This window comes from Channa argus, chromosome 1 (genome assembly GCF_033026475.1).
Source record: "Channa argus isolate prfri chromosome 1, Channa argus male v1.0, whole genome shotgun sequence".
Classification (NCBI taxonomy): domain Eukaryota; kingdom Metazoa; phylum Chordata; class Actinopteri; order Anabantiformes; family Channidae; genus Channa; species Channa argus.
The window spans coordinates 7,034,636-7,060,687 of NC_090197.1; the positions used below are offsets into that span (position 1 = coordinate 7,034,636).

General features: G+C 40.0%; 1 protein-coding gene across 4 annotated transcripts; it reads left to right on the forward strand.

The window, feature by feature from the left end:
• The first annotated feature begins 849 nt into the window (after positions 1-849).
• rxrba (retinoid x receptor, beta a) lies at positions 850-25,083 on the forward strand. Of its 4 annotated transcripts, XM_067529290.1 has the most exons (12): positions 850-992; positions 2,803-3,038; positions 3,959-4,112; positions 4,234-4,413; positions 6,455-6,475; positions 9,554-9,714; positions 11,032-11,161; positions 12,516-12,648; positions 15,348-15,383; positions 16,896-16,987; positions 17,107-17,212; positions 18,540-25,083. In XM_067529290.1, the coding sequence occupies exons 1-12, from the start codon at positions 977-979 to the stop codon at positions 18,685-18,687; spliced, it is 1,413 nt and encodes a 470-aa protein (XP_067385391.1). In that variant the 5' UTR covers positions 850-976; the 3' UTR covers positions 18,688-25,083. The 4 variants fall into 4 exon arrangements, with proteins under 4 accessions (XP_067385391.1, XP_067329884.1, XP_067385479.1 ...); XM_067473783.1 differs by lacking the exon at positions 15,348-15,383; XM_067529378.1 differs by lacking the exon at positions 6,455-6,475.
• Positions 25,084-26,052: the final 969 nt, after the last annotated feature.

Consider the following 26,052-nt stretch of genomic DNA (forward strand, 5'->3'; position numbering starts at 1 on the left):
CTTTTCATGCGAGGAAGCTGCGTCGCTAAACCGTCAGTAATACATATTTATTTACGCTAAATATGTGTTTAGCTAGTCGGTGAGTGGGGGAGCGTGGCAGAGGCGGAACAGCGGGCACAAATGCGCTTTGTTGCGGGTTAGTTAGCGCTCATGCGATGCACCCAGGCTAGCTAGCTTGCTAGCCGCTGTGGTGGCTAAACGTCGTTAGCCGTAAGGTTAGCGCTTCGCTTGTTTTGCATTTTTTTGTGCATAGAATTAAAAATTTGTGACCGGTTTGCTCGAAATATCATGTGGGATGTACATTGACGAATTTAGGTTCATGTGGAGATGGTGGCGCAAGCCACTTACGCAAACGCTAGCTACAGACACGTAGGGTTAGCTAGTAAACGAGCTAACACCAGCTAGCTTGCGTGAACGGGGGTTTGTTGCCGTCTGTCTGGGCTCCATCGAAAATACTGAAACGGGAAGTTTTTGGTTGTTTTTTTTTCCGATGCTCTGAAGCAAAATACTATAACCCGTGTTTGTTATCGGTATAGCGTGGTGCTTTTTTTCCCTTTTGGTTACATAACGTGGTATCATATGCCGCTGTAGGGCAAGACAGTCCTGGCATCCGCCGAGCAGCTGGCTGCTGTAACGCTGCTGCTACATCAAATGCCAAATGTTTCAAATAACATTACCGAAATGTTTCTCCTGACAGGCGCAGGCAGGCAGGCAGCTCACGCCCTCGCACCGGACTGGGCTTTTGTTCGTCCTGCCGCACGGTTTTAGGACCAAACTGGCCTCTTCTCTGCCAAACGCCACCGTCTAACACGAATCTCTCTCTTGTGCTGGCATTTCAGACCCGTTTTTGGCTTTCCCAAAGCGACTCCGGCCCGGGCCTCAGTCCGCGGTCTAGAGTTTGACAGCTTGGCTGTTTTGAGACGGAAGCACGTCAGCGCGAAGCTGCAAGCCATCCCCCCGCGTCCCAGCCACCATCATGGGAGACAGCAGAGGTAAGAAAATGACTGTGCTGATTCGGGTCTCACCAACGCAGCGGCGTGAATATCCGGCAAACATTTAGTTTATGTACATCTGGGTCAAAGCCACTTGACTTGAAATTATACCGTCAATATATTAGTTGCTTATGAAAGAGATGAATTATTATGACATAAAAACGTGTGACCTATAACCCCCTTTTGGGACAGGCAGTCAATTCAAACTGGTCAATAATCCAAATTATCACCATATGTCTAAAGCCAAGTGGACTTTTAAACTAAGTATTTAAAATGAAGTGTCCTATATTTCTTTTCAGCCTGGGCCATGTGTCGTAATAACACACACACTGTAATAGCTCTAAAAGTTTTAGCATTTATACATAGATGAGTATGATCTCAGTTCTAAATTTTGTTCCAAGCACATAATATCTTACTGTGACGCTCTTGATGTTTGCTGCCAAGCTTTCGCTGGGCTCTTAAGTGTGGAATTTACCTTTGGGGCTGATGATCATTTGACTTGAGCACGATCAGCACACAGAAATGTACGAGCATTGTAGCGGGGTCGCGCAAGTTTGCTTCGAACCTCTGTGTGTATATCAGGTATTAAAAAACAAACCATGCCACTGTTGGCACCACAGTTTCCTTAGCTACGCAGGACTCTTCAAACGCCTCAGTTAAAGTCCTTACTTGTGCTTATCCAGAGCCCTGGGGCTTCAGTCTTCAAGTCTTCAGGGGATAAAAGAACTTCTCGAAATGAGAAGAAAAGACGTGCCCTCAGTATTTAAAAGCATGCTTTCTTCTAAATCTGGAGTTGAATTGTATGAACATAGTCGTCCTTTCATAAGTCATCATGCAATAACTGGCCTCAGAGGGGCCACAGTGATTTGTGTGAGCATACGATTGACTGAATGCTATTCAGAGTGTTTGGGGCAAGAAAATTAATTAGTTGAGACACAGCAGTGAAAAGCATTGAAAGTGTTGCGCACAGCCAGCTCCAGGGAGAGTGCAAACCTAATAAAACTGGTACAAGTCCCATTTTTGTTCACCAGCTTTCAGGTTTGTAATTTTAATGTTTCAGTAAAATCTGACCCACAAATTTCTCCTAGATTCAGATCCCAGAGCCTGAAAGATGACAAAGACAAATAAAATACAGTTTGTTTGTTTTTTTCTCTTGATTGCACACCAGTCAGTGCACATCTCTGTAAACTTTACCCCAGGTGCCTTTTAAAAAACGATTTTAAATACTGACAGATCTAGGGAAGAACTACTCAGTTGTTGCCCATAGCTGTCCAGTGCATTTTCCTTTGGCGCCAAACTGCGAGGTTAAATATGAAGCAGATGTTACTGGGAGTAAAAACTTTTGTGTGCTTTACATTGTGCAGTATGAATATTTAACTGTTGTGTTTAGTGTTTAGCAAATGGAATCAAGACAGCATGAAAGTTGTCAGTAATTACAACCAGGTTGTATTTGTTTTTACAGCAAAAGCGTTAACATTGTGCAAATCCAGAATATTCAGTTGACCTCACCAGAGCAGGAAAGCATCAAGACTGCTTACAAGCAGGAGATATTAGTGATTAAATAGTGTTAAACCAAAATATTTATAAATTACTGCTTGTGTATCAGATTTATTCTTTTCCAGATTATAATTATTATTTTTACAGCTATTTGGTTGATGATTTTACTAGCACACTTGACTGTGCATAGTTTTTTTTTAGACTCCATTTGCTTTGGAAAGCTTAGTTTCCACCGCACTCTTCTCGTTTTTATTTATTTATTTATTTATTTTAGCTGTTTGTATAACCTCTCTACCTTTCTGTGTTTGATCAGATTCCCGTAGCCCGGATAGCTCGTCTGTGTCCTCCCCTCCATCAGGCCAGCGCTCTCCACCGTTGGTTCCCTCAGCCGCCGCTTCCATGACCTCCCTTCCTCCAATCACTTCCGCTGGTGTCAACAGCCCCATCAGCAGTATTGGGTCCCCGTTTTCTGTCATCAGCTCTTCACTTGGCTCACCCTGCTTACCTGGCACCCCTTCAGTGGGATATGGACCCATAAGCAGCCCGCAGGTTAGAAAGGACGGCTGTCATATTTAAGGGACATTTTCATAACAAACATTTCAGTCTATTCACTTGTTGCTTAATTTAATTCATGATTTAGTACCATTTTAAGATTCACTCACTATGTAAGCTTTACAGTTTGGATAATATTTGTCTTTTTTTTTTCCTGATTGTTGGGATGGTCAGATATAAAGTTCAAACATTATTACATTTTTGCAGTATCAAAGTTGGCTATTTAAAATCTTTCTGCCAGATTCTTGGTCAACCCCTTCACCAAGGCACTTTGTGCCCAGTTATGCAGTTTTTCAGTCACAATTCATGATCAGTGAGGCTACTGCTACAGTCCAAAGTCTAAGACAACTGAAGAGGTCAAACCTCTGGTAACACTTGTAGATTATCAAACACACTGTAGAATATGAATGGTAAAAAAAACATTGTGTAGGGGGAAAGTAAAGATTTCTTTGGTTGCGTCCATGTGCTGTGGAGTGTCAGCTCTGTTCATTTTTGGATATCTGAGGTCATGACATTGTTTCCCTCAAAATCTGAAGTTACATTTACAGTTACATTTTGAATTTAAATGCATCCATCGGGTGTGTAGTGGGAGAAAAACTAAGAAGTTACATGGGTGAAGAACTGTGAGCCAAGTTTGTGCCCTAGTAATAATTTAACCAGTCCATATTCTTAAATATGTTTGCGGGTGTATTTGTGTCCCTAAAGAAAAGAGAGAGGGGCTCATAGCTTGTTATCCAACATAAATCCATCTTTAAATGTGTTCATTTAATTCAAGTCTCTATATTTATTGGCACCTGGTTGGAGATCAGATGTTGTTCGCAGTCCACCCTAAATGTTCAGTAGAATGAGGCGTCGCTGAAACACAGCGTTGCAGATCTTATAATTTATTTTATTTTTATTTTCTCTCTTTTCTTTAGATTAACTCAACAGTCTCCATGTCAGGGCTTCATGCAGTGAGCAGCTCTGACGATGTGAAACCTCCTTTGGGCTTGAAGCAGCTGGGGTCCCACAGCCCAGGGCCCATGCTTTCCCAGAAGCGCCTTTGTTCCATCTGCGGAGACAGATCCTCCGGTGATTAAAAAAACCTAAATACAACTCCTTGTTTTCTGACCTTTGTCTTACATTTAGGGCCATAAACTGTAAACATTTTTTGTTTTTCACTCTTTTTCCTCCTCCTACCCACATCCTCTAGGTAAGCACTATGGTGTCTACAGCTGTGAGGGCTGTAAAGGCTTCTTCAAGCGAACTGTACGCAAAGACCTCACCTACACCTGCCGGGACAATAAAGACTGTATGGTTGATAAGAGACAGAGGAACCGCTGCCAGTACTGCCGCTACCAGAAGTGCCTGGCAATGGGGATGAAGAGAGAAGGTAAGCAGGCCGGGAACTAAGAGATCACTTGTTCTTTTGCTCAATCCCCTCTGCTCATAACTGGTAAAAAAAAAAACTGATACTCGTGATTTCTTATCACACAAACACACACAGGGTCAGGTTTACATTTACATGATATTGCGTTTCCTTCCAAATGATGACATGATTTTAGCCTGAACTGTTGTTAATGACAAATTATTTGAGGATGACTTCCCAGCAATCATAGATTTTTGTGAACAAGTTAATAAGAAACTGTATTTGTATTTGATGGACACAATTTGAGCGGCGTTCTTTCAGATTATGTGTTGTCTATTTCTAATATTTTTTAGTAACAGTAGTTTGAAGGGAAAAATATCTGTATATTTAGTGTTGATCAGCTAAATTATGGGTTTCCGGAGCAAGAAAAACTTTTTTTTTTTTTTTTTGTAAACAGTGGTATGTTTTGTATGTAGAATTGACACTACTAATAAAGTGCCCCCTGTTCTTTTGGTTTTTTTTCCCTTTCATATCAGAAAACCTACACTTTAGCCACCTTCACTTACATGTACGACTGACAAGATCCCATAAAACCACCAGATATTTCCCAGCTCAGGGAAAGAAAGATACATTCCAAGTCAAGAGTTCAGTGCAGTACACATACTAATATATCGTACACAATAATATATCGTACAATTAAGGGTGTCTCTTTCTCAACCTTGGTTCATCTGAGAAATTACAATCTTCCTTTGCATAAAAATAAAGGACGCTGTATATTCAAAAACCATTTCATGACAGCCAGTTTGTGTAGTAACACCCTCCTGTATACAGGAGTCTTTTTTGCTGTTGATATTCAACATGAACAATTCTAACTTGAGTGAGTACTTTCAAGAGGAATAACAATATGTAGTATAATTTCTTGCATAGTCATATTCTTGTATCAAAAAACACGTTAACCAGAATTTTAATCAGTCAGTGGTAAATATATCTCAAGAACTGTTCAAATAAAACAGCCATAGCAACAAGAAAGCTCATTAACTCCCCATGTTTTCTCACTATTAACAGCACCGCTGAGAATTCAACAGATACCAGCAGAATACAATGATTTACAAATCTCATCAACCCATATTTTATTCACAACATGACATATCAGATGTTGAAACTGAGATATTTTACCATTTCATGGGAAATATTAGCTTAATTTAAAATTGATGGCAGACTCACATGTCAAAAAAGTTTGAACAGGGGCAACAAAAGGCTGAAAAAGTAATTGCCACAAATCAAAAACAAATGGAGGAGCATTTGACAACTAATTAGGTTAATTGGCAACAGGTCAGTAACATGACTGGGTATAAAAGGAGCCATGTAAAGATGGGCAGAGGTTCACCAATCTGCGACGAACTGCGTCTAAAAAAAATGTGGAACAATTTCAGAAAAATGTTCCTCAATCTAAAATTGTGAAGACTTTAATAATATCATCCAAAAATTCAACAATACATTAGTCACAGTGGTGCTGAGCTGATCTGGCTCATTATATTTATGTAACGCTTACATTACTCAATGTTCCAATTGAAAGGGAGAACATTTTTAAAAGTTAACAATGACTTGTTTTTTGTGTCATACTAGTCACTTCACGGTGAAAATCACATCAGATCCGTTATAAGCCAGAAGATTAGTTGCTGCTAAGTCTCTTAAAGCTGAGACATTTGGTCACTGTTGTTACAGCAATGATCATTGTAGTCATGGGGTTTTGAATTAGATGAAAGGAACACTCAGTCAGCTGTCTGTGGCAGGTAGTTGGTACATAATCTGCAAAGCCTCAAGCTGTAATCTGGAGCCTAACCAGCTAACTTTAATGGCAGATCTGTAAAGTAGTCATTAAATGTGCATTGGTGTGCATTTTAAGTAAGCAAGCTTCAGCAATATTTGTTCAAAGTGAGACAGACAGAACGAGTAGAGAGGGAGATGGGGGTGGGTAAACCTTGTATACACTAACCCCCTTTCCCCCTCTCTTCCTCTTTTTGTTTCCTCTCGTTGTCTCTCTCCCCCCTCCCTCCTTCTGTAGTGGCCAAGATGAACGACAGATGTAAGGAGAAGAGGGAGGGAGGGGTGTGTGGCTGTGACTGCATGAGTGAAGCAGAGAGATATTACATTGCATTTCAATTAGTAGGAGCTAGTTCAAAATGTTTTTCCATAGTTTCTTGCCAGTGCTTAGAGGTGGATGAGTGCCAGCCTTGAATCACTTTCCCATGTTTTTCTAACCCTTATAGATCCAGGGAAAGTTTGCTGAGTATGCACAATCCTGTTAATCAACATCTTACTTTAGCTTAAGTTACTTATTGTTTTTTCTTATATGGGTGTTGTTTGTAGTCAGACATGTAAAATCAATAATTCATTTATTAAAAACAGATGCTTTTAGATGCTCAAGCCAATAAAATTAGCTGTTTTAATTATAAGTAATGACCACACATACAATGGTAAAACTGATAGTGCCCTTCCACAACAAAACAAAATCATCCTCGAAATACAGTGCATCCAGAAAGTAATCCCAACGCTTATGTTTTCCACATTTTGTTATGTTACAGGCTTATTCCAAAATGTATTAAATTCATTTTTTAAATGTTCTAAAACAATACCCCATAATGAAAATGTGAAAGAAGTTTGTTGGAAATATTTGCAAAGTAAAAAAAATCACATGTACATACTTATTCAATACCATTGCTTCATACTTTGTTGAAGCACCTTTAGCACCAATTACAGCCTCAAGTCCTTGAGTCTGATGCTACAAGCTTGGGACACCTATTTTGGGGCAGTTTCTCCCATTCTTCTCTGCAGTACCTCTCAAGCTCCTTCGAGTTGGATGGGCAGCGTCGGTGCGCAGCCATTTTCAGATCTCTGCAGAGATGTTCAATCGACTTCAAGTCTGGGCTCTGGCTGGACCACTCAAGGACATTGTCCTGTAACCACTTCCTTTGTTATCTTGGCTGTTCTTAGGTTGGTTGTCCTGTGGAAAGATGAACCCTCGCCCCAGTTTGAGGTCCAGAACAGGTTTTCATCAAGGATGTTTCGGTGCATTGCTGCATTCATCTTTCCCTTGATCCTGACATCAACAGCATGATGCTGCCACCACCAGGCTTTACTGTAGGGATGTATTGGCCAGGTGGTGAGCGGTGCCTGGTTTCCTCCAGACACGACACTTTCAGGCATTCAGGCCAAAGAGTTCCCTCTTTGTTTCATCAGACCCGAGCATTTTCTTTCTCGTGCTCTAAGAGTCCTTCAGGTGGGCTGTCATGTGCCTTTTACTGAGGAGTGGTTTCCGTCTGGGCACTCTAGTGCAGAGAGGGTTGTTCTTCTGGAAGGTTCTCCTCTTTCAACAGAGAAATGCTGGAGCTCTTTCGTAGTGAATATTGGGTTTGTGGTCAGCTCCCTGACTAAGGCCCTTCTCTCTCTCGATCAGCTCAGGGAAGTTTGCCCGGCCGGCTCGGCTTGCTCTGACATGCACTGTTAACTGTGGGACCTAATACAGACAGGTGTATGCTCAACTGAATTTCCCACAGGTGGATTCCAATCAAGTTGTAGAAACATCTCAAGGATGATCGATGGAAAAGGCTGTGAATAGTTATGTACAGTTAATTTTTTTTTTAAATAAATTTGCAAATATTTCAAACAAACCTTTTTCATGTTGTCATTATGGGGTATTGTTAATTTGATCCAGTTTGGAATAAGGCTGTAACATAACAATGTAGAAGAAGTTAAGCGTTGGAAATACTTTTTGGATGCACCGTAACTTGAAACTGCCCAAAGTAATACAGAGACAAAAAATAAAAATCAGTTTTTGCTTTTCCTTTTTTGATTCAACAGGATATGTAAAATTATACAACGAATGGAAATGGCCCTGACAAAAGTAATCAAACTCTAAACCTAATGTTTATGTGCAGAACCTTTCGAGACAATCGCTGCAAACAAGGCATTTCTGTAGCTCTAAGTTAGACTTTAGTATCTGCCAACAGGTAGCTTAGTAAACTGCTCTAGCAGATTCAGCTTTGAAGGGGGCCCTCTCCAGGCTGCACGTCACAGCTCTTTCTATAAATGTTGATTAGAAATCAGATCAGGGCTCATAAACATTGGACCCCCCCCCCCCTCCCATTTCAAGACAATGGAGCAAGAAGGTGAACCTGAACGTACAGTATAAACAACCAAGTTTTTAAGCCCTGTTGTTAAGTGACATCAGTGTTTGCTGATGGGTCTGGCTGGTTCCAAACAATTTGTAATGCAGTGACTTTAGCTATGTTTATTTCATTTGTCTTTATGTGTATAAATATGTCCACACAGTTTATCTGAAGGGGTAAAATGCTCCATCTGTGATTATTATGCATGTCAGCCTCATTAGGGCCTAAAGAAAAAGGGAAATGCAGTGTGTTTGCATTAAGTTCTATACTATACTTTGGCTTTATTTGCACATAAATCTGTGCTGCCATCTTCCCTCAGTGACCTGATTTCTCAAACGTGTGAACATTTAAAATCCTAACTTTCCCTATGTAGGACTTAATTTTCTGACAGATTAGTAATCTCCACAAATTTCCAGCTTTTAGAAAATGACACTGATTTCCATCTGAGTGTGGCTTCACAATACTAAGCTAATCCATTTGTTTGTCTTGTACGACCTATTTCTGTCTTTGAAGTGGGCCTGAGTATGAAAGGCTGTATGAGAGTGCCATGAACTTTACACATCTGTTTCTTCTTTCTCATTAATTATTGTCTATTTTCCCCTGTCCTTTTTTTTCCCTCTTTGATTGCAAACCTTTTGTACACCAATAATTTTCTTTCATTTCTCTGCTTCATTGTCATCACATTTTTTCTTAATCAATCTGGTGTTTGTGTCACATCTTTCCGACTCAACTTTTGCCCAGTACTTCTCATTCTCTTTCTCTGTTTTCCTTGTTTGTAACAATATCTGATGTGCCCAAACCCTTTGCTTCTCTGTCCTTTGCTCTGGCACCATTCCTGTTTCTGTGTTCTTTCACATTTCACAATCTTTCCATCCCACATACTTTACTTTTCTTTTGTCTCTTCGTCCTTTTTCTCATACTTTACTGTTTTTTCTTTCTTTTTTTTTTTTTGTCCTGTTCTCGTCTCTGTCCAACCCCAATCCCCCGTCTTGCAGCTGTCCAAGAAGAGCGGCAGAGGAACAAAGAACGAGAAGGAGAGGTGGAGTCAACCAGTGCGGTGAACGAGGAGATGCCGGTGGAGAAGATTTTGGAGGCAGAGATGGCCGTAGAGCAGAAGACTGAGCTTCATGCAGATGGAAGTTCAGGCAGCAGCTCTGTGAGTAGTCTGAGTCGTGCAGACCTGCCAGTGTGTATTCATTTTGTGTAGCAGGTACACATTTTAATATCAAGTATACTGGTATGATTATTCTCTCTAAATGAAGCGAAAAACAAGTGACACCTTGTGAGCAGTGTGTAAAAGTCACAGTTGGCCTTGTATTTGCATTAACCCTTCTATGTCATAGTAGGAATCAGATGGACCCAGTGCCTGCTGGGCCTTTAGCAGCTCTGACAGAGCTCTCAGTCAGACCTTTGGATCAGTCCAACCACTGACTAACAATAGCACTTTAGAGTTGCAGTTAGTGTTTCGTCAGTTGCGTTATTGTATTCATGTATTTATAATGTTTTCTCATGGCCTCATCAATCCATGGCTGCGTTTATATGCACTTAAGTAACCAGGTTACAGTTGGCTTTCACAGGAAAGCTGATTTATTAAGTGTCAGAAATCGGGGGAGGAGATTAGGGAAAATCAGAAATCCCAGGTAAATTTCTCTCGGAGAATGCAGATTAGCTTAATGCTAATCAGCATTCTTAATGAACAAGTTAAAACAAAGTCCGACAGAAAATGAACTACCACAAAGTGTCTCATAGAAGTCTAAATAAGTCTCCCTCCGCCATGGATTTTTAAAATTCAGACTGTTGTGCATCAGCTGCATGTGTCTGTCCTTTGTCTCCCCCTGTGCTATCACTCTGCTGTGACACCAACCCACACACAGGCACATGCAGAGATAGAGAAGCCAAATGCAGTGCTTTGCATCATTATACAGTTAAACACTGTGCACCAGGCTTCTGAAATAAGTCAGAGGTGGAGGAAAAATCAGGTTACACTTGTGTTGCATGTATATTAATATTTCCCGTAACCAGGTTTCATGCATGTAATCATCCTTCCCCGATTACCCGAAGAGCTGGTTTCTCGGAGTTCCCCGGTTACTTAAGTGCATGTTAACGCAGTCTATGATGACAAATGTCATCTAGAACTTGGTGCCATTCGCTTGTTAACACTCCATGGAAACATAGTAAGAGAAATTAAAAGTCCTGTCCTCTCTTTTCATAGGCTAGCAACAAATCATATAGCCTATGTGCTACATGTTAATGTTAATGCCCAGACACCACAGCTGAGATAGGCTCCTAAATTTTAATTTGTTTAAACCTTTTTCATGTAGAAGTTTACATTAATGTATAACTTTTGAGTTTATAATTAAGTTTGAGGTGCTTGAACAGAAAAAGGGTATGTTGTTTTAGGAAATGTAGTCCCTCATGGTTGAGTTATTTGAGTAAATAGTTACCCATAATCCTCCAAATCTGCTTTCCTCAGCCCAACGATCCTGTCACCAACATCTGTCAGGCAGCAGACAAGCAGCTCTTCACACTGGTGGAGTGGGCTAAGAGGATCCCTCACTTCTCTGAGCTGCCCCTGGATGACCAGGTCATCCTGCTACGTGCAGGTGAGCTTTCAGTCTGACTGAGAAATCGATAGTGATTCTACTGGTTACTGCTGATAACTTGTTGAGTATTAACTTGCACCCGACAGCATGCCAATAAATATAAAGTAAATGGTTATGTCAGTGCATCATTATATTGCTTCCAGTAAAATGTGTGGTCTCCTCTGTGCATATTAGAGATTGCTATAAGCTTGGCAGACACTGTACGGATTTGGCTTAATGTTTTGCCCGGATTTTTAGAATCAGTCTGAATTTCACTCTGACCGGTTGTCATTTGATGTGGAGTGTGAGCAGGGTCCTGGAACCCCATTAATTCCCTGAATGACAAATGGTCCTGCTTGCCAACAGTATATTGGATTTCTGGCACATCAAAGATTTTGGTCGGCCTTCTGCAGTGTTAGGAGTTCCAAGGTCTGATTTTTCACGTGGCTCCTGTCAAAATATCTGCAGCTTTAATATTATTGGAGTGGTTTATTTTACAAATGATCATATACAGAGTACTGTGATATAAAACAGAATGTCACTGCAGAACAGATGCATATTAACAGCTGTGTCTTGCAGCTATCTGTGGCTCCATATTATTCATGTCCCTCTTCTTAGAATCCCAAGAGCAACATTCCTATCTTTTTGTCATTTTGTTTGAGTAAATTTTATAGTAATTGCCACTGCACAAACCCAACCAGAGGCTCAGTGCTGATGTTTAGTGTCAGCTTCTCATCGTGACTGGCTGATTGATTGATTTGTACAGTGCAAGCAGAGATGTGACGGGTTCTGGCCAGCTGGGAAGGCTGATTTAACATCTAGTGCAAGTTAATTCATTGTACGTGATTAATAGATTTTGCACAGTGTGTCTAGGTTCAAAAAAGCATTATGATACCCTTCCAATCTTTCAAATCAGCACAGATGCTGTTTTGAACATCTCTCAGACATTATTAAGTGAAACCAAAAATTATGACCTGTGATTTTTGCTTATTTAAAAGCATTTAATAATGCGTTTAGAATCAACTTGATTAGAATTGTGAATGTTGTGCAGGTTTAACTTGGAGATTGCAGTAGTAACTCAGTGTAATCTAAAACACTTAAACAAAGTAGTTTTCCGAAGCCTTGTAAAACTATGGCAAATCAGAAATGCGTTGAATGTATTTGCTTTATTTATTTCCAGGCTAAGGTAACAGGTAGTTTGTGGCATTAGTTAATACAAATTAATAGCAGTAGGTGTTCATTGAGAAAACTTTCATTGGTTAAATTACCATTTGACACATTCAGTCAAATCAGGTATTAAGAAATCAAAATCCGCCCAGTAGTGAAACATCAATACATGGTTTGCTAGATATATTGAGACTCTTATCTTCAACAGGCTGGAATGAACTCCTGATTGCATCGTTCTCCCACCGCTCCATCTCAGTGAAGGATGGGATTTTACTGGCCACCGGCCTGCATGTCCACAGGAACAGCGCTCACAGTGCAGGTGTTGGAGCCATCTTTGACAGGTAATATTAGATTAGAAATTCTCCATAATGGAATAATTTCCTGTGCATTGAGACATTTGGGTGGGTGACTATTGGAGAGGACATGCCACTGTAATAATACTTAGTTTGCTGTAGAGATTTAGAATGATGTGCTTTTCTACTCCCCTTTGAAACTGTGTAGGATCCATGCTTAGATAGATTTACACCGTATTAGCAGTACAACTTATTCTAAGCTTAAAATAGACAGAATGCGAAATCCGCATTCCCTATTTGAAATCACTTTGTAAATTCACATAAGTCTCTAGATGAATTAAGAAGAAACCCTTGGCTTAATTTTTCCACATAAATTTCTTCATCTCCAATGGTTTCTCACACACACACACACATTCTTGTAATTTAACCACAAAAGTTACTGGGGTTTAGCTAGATTACCGACTGGTGTAAGAGTTTAGGATACTGTATCTTCATTTTTGGGTGGCTGCAGCTGCTGTGTTCTGCATTGGCTGTAATTGGCTGAGAGCCATTGTTGCTTTAGTACTGCCTGTAGGGTGACAGTGCATGCGAGGCTGGTGACTAATGCTTTACCCATAGACATGCATGCACACACTCAGCGGCATAGCATCTACTGCAGCACTTGGTAATGTGATAATGGCTGGCTATTGTACAATACTAATGTGACTATATATGTAATAGGAATGTCCCTAAAAATTTTTTTAAATAAAAGTTACCAGATTAATTGCAGCAACATCCCATTATGACATGAACCAGCAATGTTTTAGTACACGTTCTGTGCTTTGAGTTATTGTTCATTACATTGTCACCTACTTTCATTGTAAATATCAAAATGTCTGATTTTTATGTAAAATCTTTATTAGAAAGTGTCATTTCACTGTTAATTACACAGTAACAACATTATTGTAAATATTAATTTTGCTTAGACATCCCGTCAGTGTTAAAGCCAGCTAACTGGGCTCATGGCAAACGGCTGAATACTTTTCCTTTCATAGTTATTACTTCTCTTCCCATAGCACTGCTCTTTAGTAGCAGGCTTCTGTTTCAGCTTGGCATCAACATCTGTTTGAAGCACCTCAATGATTCTCTTATCAAAGCAGATAGAATTAATGAGACCTCTGAATCTTATTTCTTTGTAATGCATTTCTTTAAAAGATTTCTTAGTGAGGGGGCTTCTAGTACAGTAACTGAAAACTTGAACGCACAGCTATATGATGGAAAGGCATAAACTGACACAGTACTTCAGAAAGCTCAACATTTTATAAACCGCACCAGCTTTTTTGGTCATTTAAAGCCATATAAGCCAGTACCCCCGAATCCATCAGTGAAGGAAGTGTGATAACCTGTAACCAGGGCTCGAAATTAACACTGTCCCCAGGACAATAAAAAATCCTTAAATATTTCACACAATTTTGGGTTATTTGCTGTAAAAATGCAAAGATAAATAAATATTTGTTTTCTGAGTTCCTAGGATATCAGTACTTTAGGAAGACCAGGGAAATAAAGGGATCTGAAAATGTTGTAGCTGCCTATGTCTCTCTCTGTGAGTGAGGGCATAGTTCAGCCAACTGTCCCTGGTTGCAAGCAGAAAGGAAGCAGATGGCTCAGGTAAAGTCGAACTTGCTTTCCACTCGAGTTGAGTAGTATCCGCGCTTATTTGGCTACGTGCAAGAAAACCCCTCTCCGACCATTGATAATAAATTATTAAAACACACATTAAATGATCATAACTTCGTAGAAATGTGATAAATTCAGTTCAAATACACTTTGCAGTTAAAGGAATGAATTCCTTTTCAAACTGAGTCAGTCTAATTCATTAGTCCTGCAGTCGGTCCTTCCTCTTGAATTGATAATGAGAATTATCGATAATTTGATAATTCATTGCAAGAAAAAATGAATTTCGAGCTCTATGGGCAATAGGTTCACACAGAAAAAGCTAAGCACACATTGCATATTTTGTATAGATATAGTATTTTCTTTGTCACATCTACTAAATGAGATGAATGGCAATAATGTGTAGGCGTGTTTGGGTTTTGTCGTTAGTTAATTTTATGTTGTTCTAAGTTACTTTCCTAAAATATCGACGTTGAGAGTTAATAGTTTTAAAATTACAAGCAGCTTTTACATATTTACCAGTCTATTTAGCTGTTACACATTTAAATAATTTCTGCTTAAATAAATTTGAATGTAATTTTGTCTTTTTTTTTTTCTTCATTTTTGAAATCGTGTCAAGTGTTATTTATATAGCCCAGTTTCAGAAATCGCAAACTTGGCTCAATAAACGTCACAGTCTGTACAAAAACAACATTCTCCATCCTTTGACTTAAATCAAATAATAGAAACCTTTCCAAAAAAAAGCTTTAATTGAGGAAAAATGAAGGGACCCCCTCCTCCAGGACAAACTGACATGTCACTTTAAAATATAATATCCGAAAACTGATCAAATGTTTATCAGACTTTGATGATACAAATATCTTTGGGGGCAAATATTGAGCCCAGACATGGAAAGACTCAAAACGGTTCTGATGCAAGTTCTTAAATCTTCAGAAAGTAATCTTTATCACCACTGATCTTATTTTAATTTTTTTACCATTTGATATCATACATTATGTAATCATTCATTATCTCTCAGAAAACAGACCGAATATTGTAGTAACAATGTAACTGTGTAATGACATTGTAATAACACATTGTGATTGCATACACAGGGCGCACAATGCTGAGGTTGGGGCCATATTTGACAGGTAATTACGCCACTACACCAACACTTTTCTTAAACCCCTCCTCTTGAGTCAGTTTTAGGCTTTCGGGCATTACTGCAGCTTTGCAGAAGCCAGCCAGTTTTTGCCGTTACATGTCTTATCAAACCAAGTGCTGGTTGAGCCTCGCCAAAGTGTAATGAGCAAATCAGAATGTCTGGGCTGGCAGTGCAAAGCTAAGCTTGGGCATTAACTGTGGGATGTGGTCACATCATGCAATTTAGCTCAGTCCGGTCAATTAGTCTTTAGATGATGTAATTCATACTTTAGTTGAGCCTTTTGGAGCCGTTGTTGGCTCTCATCAGTCCAGAAATCTCTTTCCTCAGGTTTCTAAAAAAGCATTTATTAGTACCTTGTTGCAGGCTAAAATACCTGCTTTTGCGTCATCTTAAAAAAAATGTGATGGATGCTGCAATGTTTTAAATCCCAAGGTTTTTACAGAACTGTAATAATGCAAACTCCTGGGGGGGGAACTACTTTATCCCTTGTGTTCGGTGTATTAATAGTTCGTGCAGCGTTGCACTGGATTGTGGCCTTTGGTGTGTAATATCATTCTACCTCATTAATAGCTGGTGGATAAACTGTCATTACTAGTAAACTGGTGATAAACTGGTTATTGACTCTCTCTACTTTCCTCCTGGACTGGTCCACTCCTATTTAATGCAAGTCACAGTTTACAAAGTTTAAACACAGAGTTGTTGCCTAAACACAGTCCAAAGTGACATTAGTATGTTATTGAACTACACACGGAGGCATGATGATGCCTCTTTCTGAAGACGGACTGTGTTAATATAACGTTGCCAAGATACATCTTGGGTGTTTATTCTGTTTTTTTCCAGGTCAAGTTTTTGTTTCTACTGGTTGCATGCATTGTTTTTTAATAATAGGATGCCTGGGTTAGCTCGGTATGGTGCGTTCACACATATGGATACCAAGTATTTGGCCGTACCTGGACTCTGGCAAATCGATATTTTTGGGGGGGGGGTTGTATTAAGCATGTAATTTACCTGCTCTGCTCTCAGTGGACAGTTGTTTGCCAACTGCAGACACTGTACAGATTAATTTTTTTTTTTAGAGTGACAATGTTTGCCTTAAACACAGGTGTATATTAGTGCTGGGATAAAAATAAAAATATGTGTTCAAACCCAGAACACATATTTGTTTCACTCTTTTAAAATGGTCCTGAAGTTTAGTCTGGACTAAACAAGAAATATAACGTAAACACTAAAAACGGTGGAATTGTTAAGTAGAGTAAAACCAAAATTCTGACTCAGCCACAGCCAGAACCAGTTTGCCACCCTAGCCAGTGTTGTCTCTGCAGAACCAGCAGTTCAGCCATGCCTTAAGTAGTTTGGACAATGATTTGCTTTGAGAGGTAACCGTAATTAACAATTTAATTATGTAGTCTGGTTCCTCTCTGTTGTTCCTATGTTCTTTTTCCTTTCATTACTCCCCTCCTCTCCTCACCTCTCCTGTCCTCCCCTCTCCTCTCCTCAGGGTTTTAACAGAACTAGTAAGCAAGATGAGAGACATGCAAATGGACAAGACAGAGCTGGGCTGCCTTCGAGCCATCATCCTTTTTAACCCAGGTAGGCTTACTGGTGGAATAAAGAAAAAAACGAATGGAAGTTATCTAAAGTATTGCTAAGGAAAGTTTTTTCCATCTCCATGTAGAGATAATATAAATGTTTTCTTTTTTCACCTAAAGATGCCAAGGGTTTGTCCAACCCCAGTGAAGTGGAGCTCCTGAGAGAGAGGGTGTATGCATCTCTTGAGGCCTACTGCAAACAGAAATACCCCGATCAGCAGGGCAGGTAGGCTATAACACATTGTTCACATCCTGACAACGGCTTGTAATGAGCGATTTTGCTGCTTATAAGTATCAGCAGCCAAATATTCAACTCCGTGACCTGGGCCCATTTTTTGTACATGGATTTAACGGGTTAGCTAAACATGTTTTTGATGATTTAGGAGGAACCTTTTCCAGATCTCCTGGTTCATCTAAAGTCAATTTAAGCGGCTTGCAATCGCAACAGATATTTAGGAGCAGGTTTGTCTTTGTCTAGGTTTAGTCTGTTAACAAAGTAACCTCTGAGATTTGAACGCTTGTTGTACCAGGAAGTCTAAGGGCAAAAAAATGTGTGTTTAAAAAGTGTTGCATCGGCGTGTGAATGGGTGAATGAGAAGCAGTGTAAAGCGCTTTGAGTAGCAATAGTTAGAAAGGTGCTATAACAGTGCAGACCATTTATTTATGGTTTAGTCAACAACACAAGACTGAACAGTAATCTCAGACGATAAAATCCATCTTTTCTACTGCACGTCTCAATTGAGTTTGAAGAACTAACATAACTGTATAACCTGATCCAGCATTACTCATTTAATCTTAAATCTCTTAAGCCTCATATGAAGGAAAGAGCCCAGAAAATGTCACCTAAGCACAGAACTGCATTTTATAATTACCGTGGTTTTTGCCAGATGCCCGACAAACACATCTACCAAAAAGACACTGAGAACATCTGTCTTGTTAAAAGAGAACTTTTCTAAACTAATTATATTTTCCGTAAGCCTTGTACAGACACTAAAGCCAGCAATGAATTGCCTCTACTCACGGGAAATGTCTATCATTCTGCAACCTTTGCCCTGTCGCGGTGCCGTAGACCTCATTTACTGTCCAGAAATGAAAGCAGACCGTTCAATGGGTGACATGAAAATATTAAAAGATATCGCTCAGTATCCCAGTGAGTCGTGCTTACTTCAGACCACTGCACAAAGGGCTCCACCCAGTGGATTGGGGCGGCTGGCTGGTGTGGTTTTAATCATTTTTGAACAGCAACAGAATTGTTTTTTGTGTCTGTATGGAGGCTGATGACAATATAATTAATTGATATCTGTGCTTTAAAAAGTTTTCCATTTGACGACAGGGATCTACTTCTAATAACTTAAATTTGATGGTTGGTTACTCATCAAACTGGATGGTTACATGTTCTGATAGACTGCAGTAGCCTTTGTATAATTTTACTGCACAACCTGCAGCAATTTGTTATGCTAGATAGTTACATTTGTGCTTTTCTCCAGAATGCTCCATGAGCTGCGGACATTTCTCACTCTACTCACATTTTCTTTGCTTTTTCTGTTGTCCAGATTTGCCAAGCTCCTTCTCCGTCTCCCAGCACTGCGCTCTATTGGCCTGAAGTGCCTGGAGCACTTGTTTTTCTTTAAACTGATTGGTGACACACCCATCGACACCTTCTTGATGGAGATGCTGGAGGCGCCTCACCAGCTCACCTAGATGAGTCAGGTTGGGTCCGGCCAGGATCTGATGCACACAAGGATTATCGGCACGTTGCCCCGTGTTGGGTCATTGGCTCTTCTCGTTGGGCCGCACTTAACCTGCTGGTTTCAATGTACCAGCTCTCACAGTTTTACACACACACACACACATAAACACACACACACTTATTCACTGTCACCGGCTAATTATTGTCACACATGCACATGCAGGTGTTAACTTGCATACATTGATTGACATACAACATGACTAATATACAAATAATATGGCTCAGAATGAACAGTATGCTATACAAAAACATACACACGTGTTCACCATCTTTCCCATACTCGGTTTTCCACCATAGAGGTTACGACTCAAGGAATATATCCCTCTTATTCACATATACAGTAAATGTCTTAATTTCAGATTACCTATCATTTTCACATCTTCATCTCAGTGTTTTTTTTTTGTTTGTTTGTTTGTTTGGTTTCTGGTAACCGATATACTTCCTCTGTTTTTACTTGGGTTGCTTAGTTACTTTGCTAGGTGCCCCTTTGTTTAATCTGGTTACATAGTCAGATATGGTTTTAAGCTAAAATCAGGTGCGTAGCATTTCATCAGTCCACCACCAAACAAGTACGCTTTCTATTGGAACTGTTCTCTAATGGACAGGAAGACACACCATCCCAGTTAGTTCATTCGTTAACATTGAAATATTTTATTCATTTATTGAATATTCATGCTGAAACTTGTTTTGAGTTTCTATTTTGAAGTACTGTACTCATGAAATGAGAGCTTTTTCCAAGGCATTGAAATCCAGGAAAAGGGGGCTGGGAGCACTTTCTTGAACAAGCTTAGTCTCTCCCACCCTGATGCGCACAGCAGGCTTTGTAAGACAAGAAGAATGACTTGAATTTTATTTTCTTTTTTTCTTTTTTTTTTTTTTTTTCCAGTTTTGATTTTTGTCCTTTTCTCTGCTTGGGCAGTGTGTGGGTATTTTAAAGTGCATTAGGCTCACAGAAAATAAGGCCTCATGCTAGACAAAATAGTATTTGAAAAAAATGGTTTCTCTTATTTTTCTCCTGTTTTTCCAAATCCTCCCTTTGCTGGTGGTCATGTATGCACTTTTCTGAGTTGTAATTGTGTAAATGTTTTTATTTCCCAGAAGTGACCATCTATTCGCACACACCTAAGATGACCTTGAAGGTACTATGTGTAGGGTTTTCGCGTTATCACATCGTATTTGGCCACTTCCTGTACAGACGTCCCAGGCTTTAGGAATTAACACTAACCATCAGTCAAATGGTTGCAATTTTTTTTGGTTGCTATATTGGTCTGTCCTAACACTCTGAAGCTCAAAGTCTATTGTTCTTGATATGTTGCTCTGTGTGTCAGGACGCTACCTTTTATCGTCTGTCCATAGGCCATGGAAGAGGAAAATAATGTCCTTTGCTCTTTGAGCAATTCCGCATGTAATTAATTAGCCAATATCTAAGTTTTGTGGCCGATCAGGTAAACGCCCGACATTTCGGCACATATTGAAGTGTTCTTGTACAAGATATTTAAACCGTTTGAGAGGGACTGCTTTGTTTAAAGATGCTGCACTCTGTCCCCTCTGTTATTAATTATTACCAGTATAAGACAGGACCAGTTTAAGTGATCCAACAGTGGCAATAATGCAACATTTAATTTCACCAGTTAGCAACTTTTTTTGGCTTATTTGCAAATACTTTAGTAGTCGGCTGTTTATGAATAGATCTTGGTAGACAATGCACCGGTGTTGCAATTGTGTGTTGTTACTGTAATGCAATAATGAAATTATTTAGTGCTATGTAACGGAAATCCTACACCTACTACCTGCAGCTTTTGAACTTTACTTGTGTGTGTATTGACTTTTGTACAGTAGATGTAAATAATACAAAACAAACCCAAGACTCATGCAGAAACACAAGCCTGTTCATGCCTATGTAATTGTGAATACGTGAATCCACCAAACACATGAACACATGCTTTCTGCGGTTGAATCAGCATTAGAACTTACTCCCACGTGAGAATATCACCATAAAATTATTATTGAGCCCAGGGCCAAACTACACCTCACTGCTGCTTTTGCACCAGCTTCTGCCACTGTTTCCTGTTCTTGGTAATTGATAGACTGGATTTCAATGACAATAGCACTTGACATTTACTGTGATTGAAATTTGTGGGGAAACTGAATCTCAGCATAGCAGTGGGAAGTCAAAGCAGCTACCACATAATCAGGAGACGTAAAGCAAACTATCTTTACAAGCTCAAAGATGAGCAGTACTGGGGTGCACATAAAGATTTATTACCATTTTTTTGTTTTGTTTTGTTGAAGTATTTAAAAGAGTGTTGGAATTTTTGAGGCATTTTTGCCTTCATATTACTTGCCACATTTCATAGAAATTAGAAACATACATTTTGCAGTATCATTCTACAGGGAAGAGGTAAAGCTGACCTCTACAAGGTGCTAATTAATTAGTATGGTATTTTAGTTTAAAACTTGCACATTTACATCAATGCAAACACAATATGCAAGTACACCGAGACAAATCAACCCTTCTCAACTCTTTGAACAGATCTACGGAAGATGTAGAGTTCCCGCGTAGATTTTATTTTCTCCTTTTATGACACCCGACTATGGAAAATTTGCCGGTGGCTGATGAGCGTTTGTGGCTCGACCAAACGCAACCACTCTTTTGTATTTTACAAAGCAGTAAGGCTGGTGGAAGGAGACGGCGTAGCTGTTGAATGTTGGGGTCCAACAGCCACTTCGACCAGAACTAGCAACGAGCTTCCTGTCCTGCAGATAGTCCAAATATTTCTTCTTAGAGAGCCCGTCCACATGTGATGTGGACTTTAGGGCTGAAATTTTAAAGACCTGTAAAACAGGTAGTTTTATTTCACATGTCAGTGTGTTGTTCTAACCTTAGTGTTTAGTGTTTTCAGTTTTTCCCCATCCATGGATACGTATGGCCAACTCGGCAAAAAAAAATAAAAAGTCCGCAGATGTCCAATAATTTCCTGCATGCAGAGAAAATACAGCCCCCTTCTGTATCATTGCATTTTTTTTACTCTTTATTTTAATTTTTCTTTTCTTATGACAAAGTAAAGCAAGGTGGCATTAAGCACCAGCATCATCAACGGTGTGTTCTCATTGGTTTAGTGGGTTGAGTTGGTTGAGATGAGATGAATACTACCAGTCTACGTTTAGATACTTGAGTGAAAAATTATTTGTGGCTTTGAGAAACGTGATCTGGTTTAGAAGTTATAGGTTAGAACCAATATGAGCTCTTTTTCTCGATGTCTCCCATACCTCTTTTTGACCAATGCAAGCAAAGAGCTAGTTCTGCGCTTGTGCTTGTGCTTGTGCCACGTCGGGGTTAATTTATCTACCAAACCTTCATGGCAGTGCAGCGTCTCTTTACAAGTGATGTTTCTGGCTGCACAAGCCTACATTGGCATCCAGTCACGATTGTTCCGGTGCATTTCCGGTGCTCGTGATTGCAGAGGATTGGAATTATGTTCACGAAAACATTTTTTTTTCCTATTAACACTAAACGTAAGACATTAATATTAGCTTTTGATGTCTTTGCCTTTAGCTAAGCTGCTTAGCATCAGCTGCACTGGTATCATTCACATTGCAGTTAAAAACAACTAATAAATGATCCAAAAATTAACCATTACAACAAAGCTTTATTTGATCTTATTGGTTACAATAGTCTCATCCCAAGCAGTTCTTGGTTCTAGACTAGCAAAGGGCCGGTGCCGTTCTGGAACCAGTTTTCCTAGACTGTTTTTTGGATGTCAAAATGTGAATAACTGCTGCAGAAAGCAAGACTGGCTCTGAACCAGCCGTCTAACTGCCTTGGTGGAAAAGGGGCATCAGAGAACAGGCTGACTTTCGATTTTTGTGCTTTTGTAAATAATCCCACCCTCCGTTGACATCTCACCACCTTTCTCTCCAGAATTTTAATTTTGAAGCTTCGCCTGTTGAATGTTCAAGTCTGCTGCTACCGCATCATGTTTATAGCCGGGAATGGGAATGATTACAGTCGGCCAAGTGCTGAAGGATCCACTAGTTGACATTAAATGCAGCTGACTGAAAGAAAAGGCAAATTAGTGGTAATAAGTCACTGCGGAATCAAAATCTACAACTTGTATATTCATTATGTAGTAACACAGTTAAACAGGTGTCAGGCAGTACTTGTGTTTCTGGCCTTTGTGAATGTTAGCTTGAGTCTGTTACAAAAGTAACTGGCAGAAAGAATTCCCATCCCATCGCAGCAGGATTTTGATTCTTGTTTTGCTATGGCATTTCTATATTTCTCTACATTTTGCAATGAGTTTAGGTCATTTAGAGGTTAATAAACACAGTTAAAAAAAGCTATACAGCCAGTGCTTGTTCTGTATGCTAAGATTTGCTGATCAGCCAGACTAAGCAAGAGGTGGTGGTTGGATTTTATTTTGTTTGTTCTCTTCTTCTTTTTTTTTTTTTTAGCATTTGTTATAGGGCATATGTGGCCATGTGTGTATTTGCCTTTTTACTGGCACATACCTTTGGCTGTGATGTGATGAGCGCTGTTCAATTGATTTGTTTTGTGAAATAAAGACAGGATGCACAGAGCAAAGGGAGCCAGGCTGGAGGGGGGATTAATTAGCTTGTTGACCCTATGCTTTCTCAACAAAACCCAGCCTCCTCCCATTGTCCACTGCTTTACTTTAAACTTAACAAAGGCTTAGTCACTCACACACACGTGGGCTGAAGATTATTAGCTTTGTATTGGAATCGACTTGTGAGAAAACTTTGATTCTTGGTCTGCTTTGATAAGGATGTGAAGCTTTTTCGTGGGACGGGCGACAGGGAGCTGTGAGGAGGCGATTCAGTGCCACGTGTCCCTCTTTGCCCACTTTACTTGACGGCAGAGCAGCGACGATCAGCGGTGACCTCGGGACACCGCTGGATCGCACCGCACCGCCCACAAATGTTTGTCATTGCAACTGCGTGCACTCAAGGCAGACGCATGCTGTGACCTTTTGACTGTGTAGCAGCATTGTCGTCGCCATCTTTGTTACATTTTGAAATGACTCTCTCTTCTTTTTTTTGGAAATAAAGACATTGATTAAATGTGGTTTTAGAAACGGATCTAGAGAATTGACGTGGCAAATGACAGGCGCCTGGAGCCGAGGCCCTGTGATGATCAATGAGGTGCAGTGTGAGCTATGCAGCCTGGAAACTATCACCCTCACTGGTTCATTTATCACTGCCAACCTGTTTGCAGATGTGGCTCTGTTGAAGGTGGAGCCACTCAGTCCCCAGTGCTTGTTTGTCATGTATGTTGTGATTATTGCGCCCTAAAGGGTGTGCACGGTACTTGACCTGGGTAGTGCACACTAAGGAGGGGTTCTTAAAGGACTGGAATGACAGCTCGTGTAGAGAGGGGAGCACTGGTCACAGGAGTAAGACACGACCAGTGTGTGGCCCCCTCTGGGTGCTCAAGCTGTACATTGGTGCTGTTTCTGGGGATGTAAACATCTGCTCTGCTTTCCAAGATTGGAAATGCATATATGAGTAGAATGCAAATAAGGACTTATTTACCAGAGTTAGCTGTAGCCTACACCTGTGCTTCTTAAGGATTCGGTTGGGGGTTTTCTGCGAATTGTTGATTTTACCATCAGTAAGCGCAAATCTCTCATAATCTGTTAAGGATTACGGATAAAGGAAAAACTGCGGGTTGAGTTAAAGGCCACTAGAAGGCACAGGTCGGGTTAGCAGACATCACCACAGAGCAGGATGTGGCTCCAGTGAATGAATTTTACAGGTGGGATCAGCTGAATTTTATTGCCCTTCTAAATGAAGGGGGTTGTGGTTGTTTTAAAGTTGGATGAATTGTGGTGTGTAGGTCTGAGACAGAAAGAGGGATGAAAATAAGAGCAGGGACTTAAAGAACTCTGATCAGGTGTTCATATGTTGAACAAGAAGAAAAACTGAAAAAAAAAAAAAAACTATTTTCAAGTAGATCTAGAATCTTCCTGAATTGTTTACTCTTCACCTTAAATTTTTCACACGCAATTTCTTTCTCGTCTCCTGTCTCCCTCTTCTGCAACTATGCTAATTATCTTTTGTTTATTACAAAGTATTAAACAAATACAAGAACTGTAAAATCAGAATGGAATCTGTCACTTTTCTTTTTTTTAAATTTTTCTTCTTCTCTTGTGTCTGTTCTTTGTCCTGTTTGTATCCTACTCCATCATACATGTGGAGCTGAATATGACTATTGTGTGCTTCGGGGATTGAAAGAAGAAAAAAAATATGAATAATTCTTTCAGTCATTAATTCTGAATCTTGTTTCTGTTTGTTGTATCATGTCTTGAGTAAAGGTTTTAATACTATATGTGAAGTGTTTCTCATTTTCTATTTAAATACACACATTTCAAACTCTACAATGCATGATGCAGTTTAAGATGTGAATGAAAATGTGTTTAATTGGAGCAGTTATATTCTTTACACACCCAGTAGGCTGAAAATTACCACCGTACATTCATTTCCAAACAAAACACTCACTCTCTTTCCATGAAATGGAATGTCCCAACTTGGCTCCCACCGTGACCTTGAGGAAAGATGGTACGCGCCTCAGTCCAGCAGGACCCCAGGGCCCCGGCCGAGTGCTGGTGCCGCACTCCCACCTTTCAGCCTCTAGAGGGAGCACTGGCCTCTCATCGTCGTCCAACAACTGTGTGGGCTGCTGATGCTCCATCATCTCCCTCATCCGCCCTCCATCACAGCTGGTGGGTGGGGAAATTACTTGGTGTTGCACCTTCTTCACGCACCCTGGCCAATAAAGAAGCGGCAGAACTGCGATATGAACATTTTCATAGGTACATTTCCTCCTGCACTAGTGGCCCTATTCCCTCTGGCAGAGATTTAAATTTGAGAAAAGAGGAATGTGGGGTTGTATCTGTTGCCTCACAGGCTGCTCTCCTTCTCTGTCCCTGTCTGTGCTACCACCTCCTTCCACGGTGACTGTCCCTGTATGTAAAAGCCTTGCACAACATCACTTGCTGTTCCGTGTCTAAAATTATGCACAGACTGACTATAAGCTTATTCACTCTGTTGTGTAAGTTCCTAATTTATGTTTAGTTTGCGGGAGCTTCATGTTTCCACAGACAGAAAATGACAGAAATGGTAAATGTGTTCGTTTTGTTGTAGCATTTACTTTGAAAGCCGTGGTTATAGGCCACAAAATGGATCGTTCCTGTTTTCGCTAAACTCACATTTTGCACCGTTAAGCAGGTATTCGTTGGTGGATAATTTGCATTTTCATACCTTAGCATTTGCCCTTTTGAAATGATCATATTTGA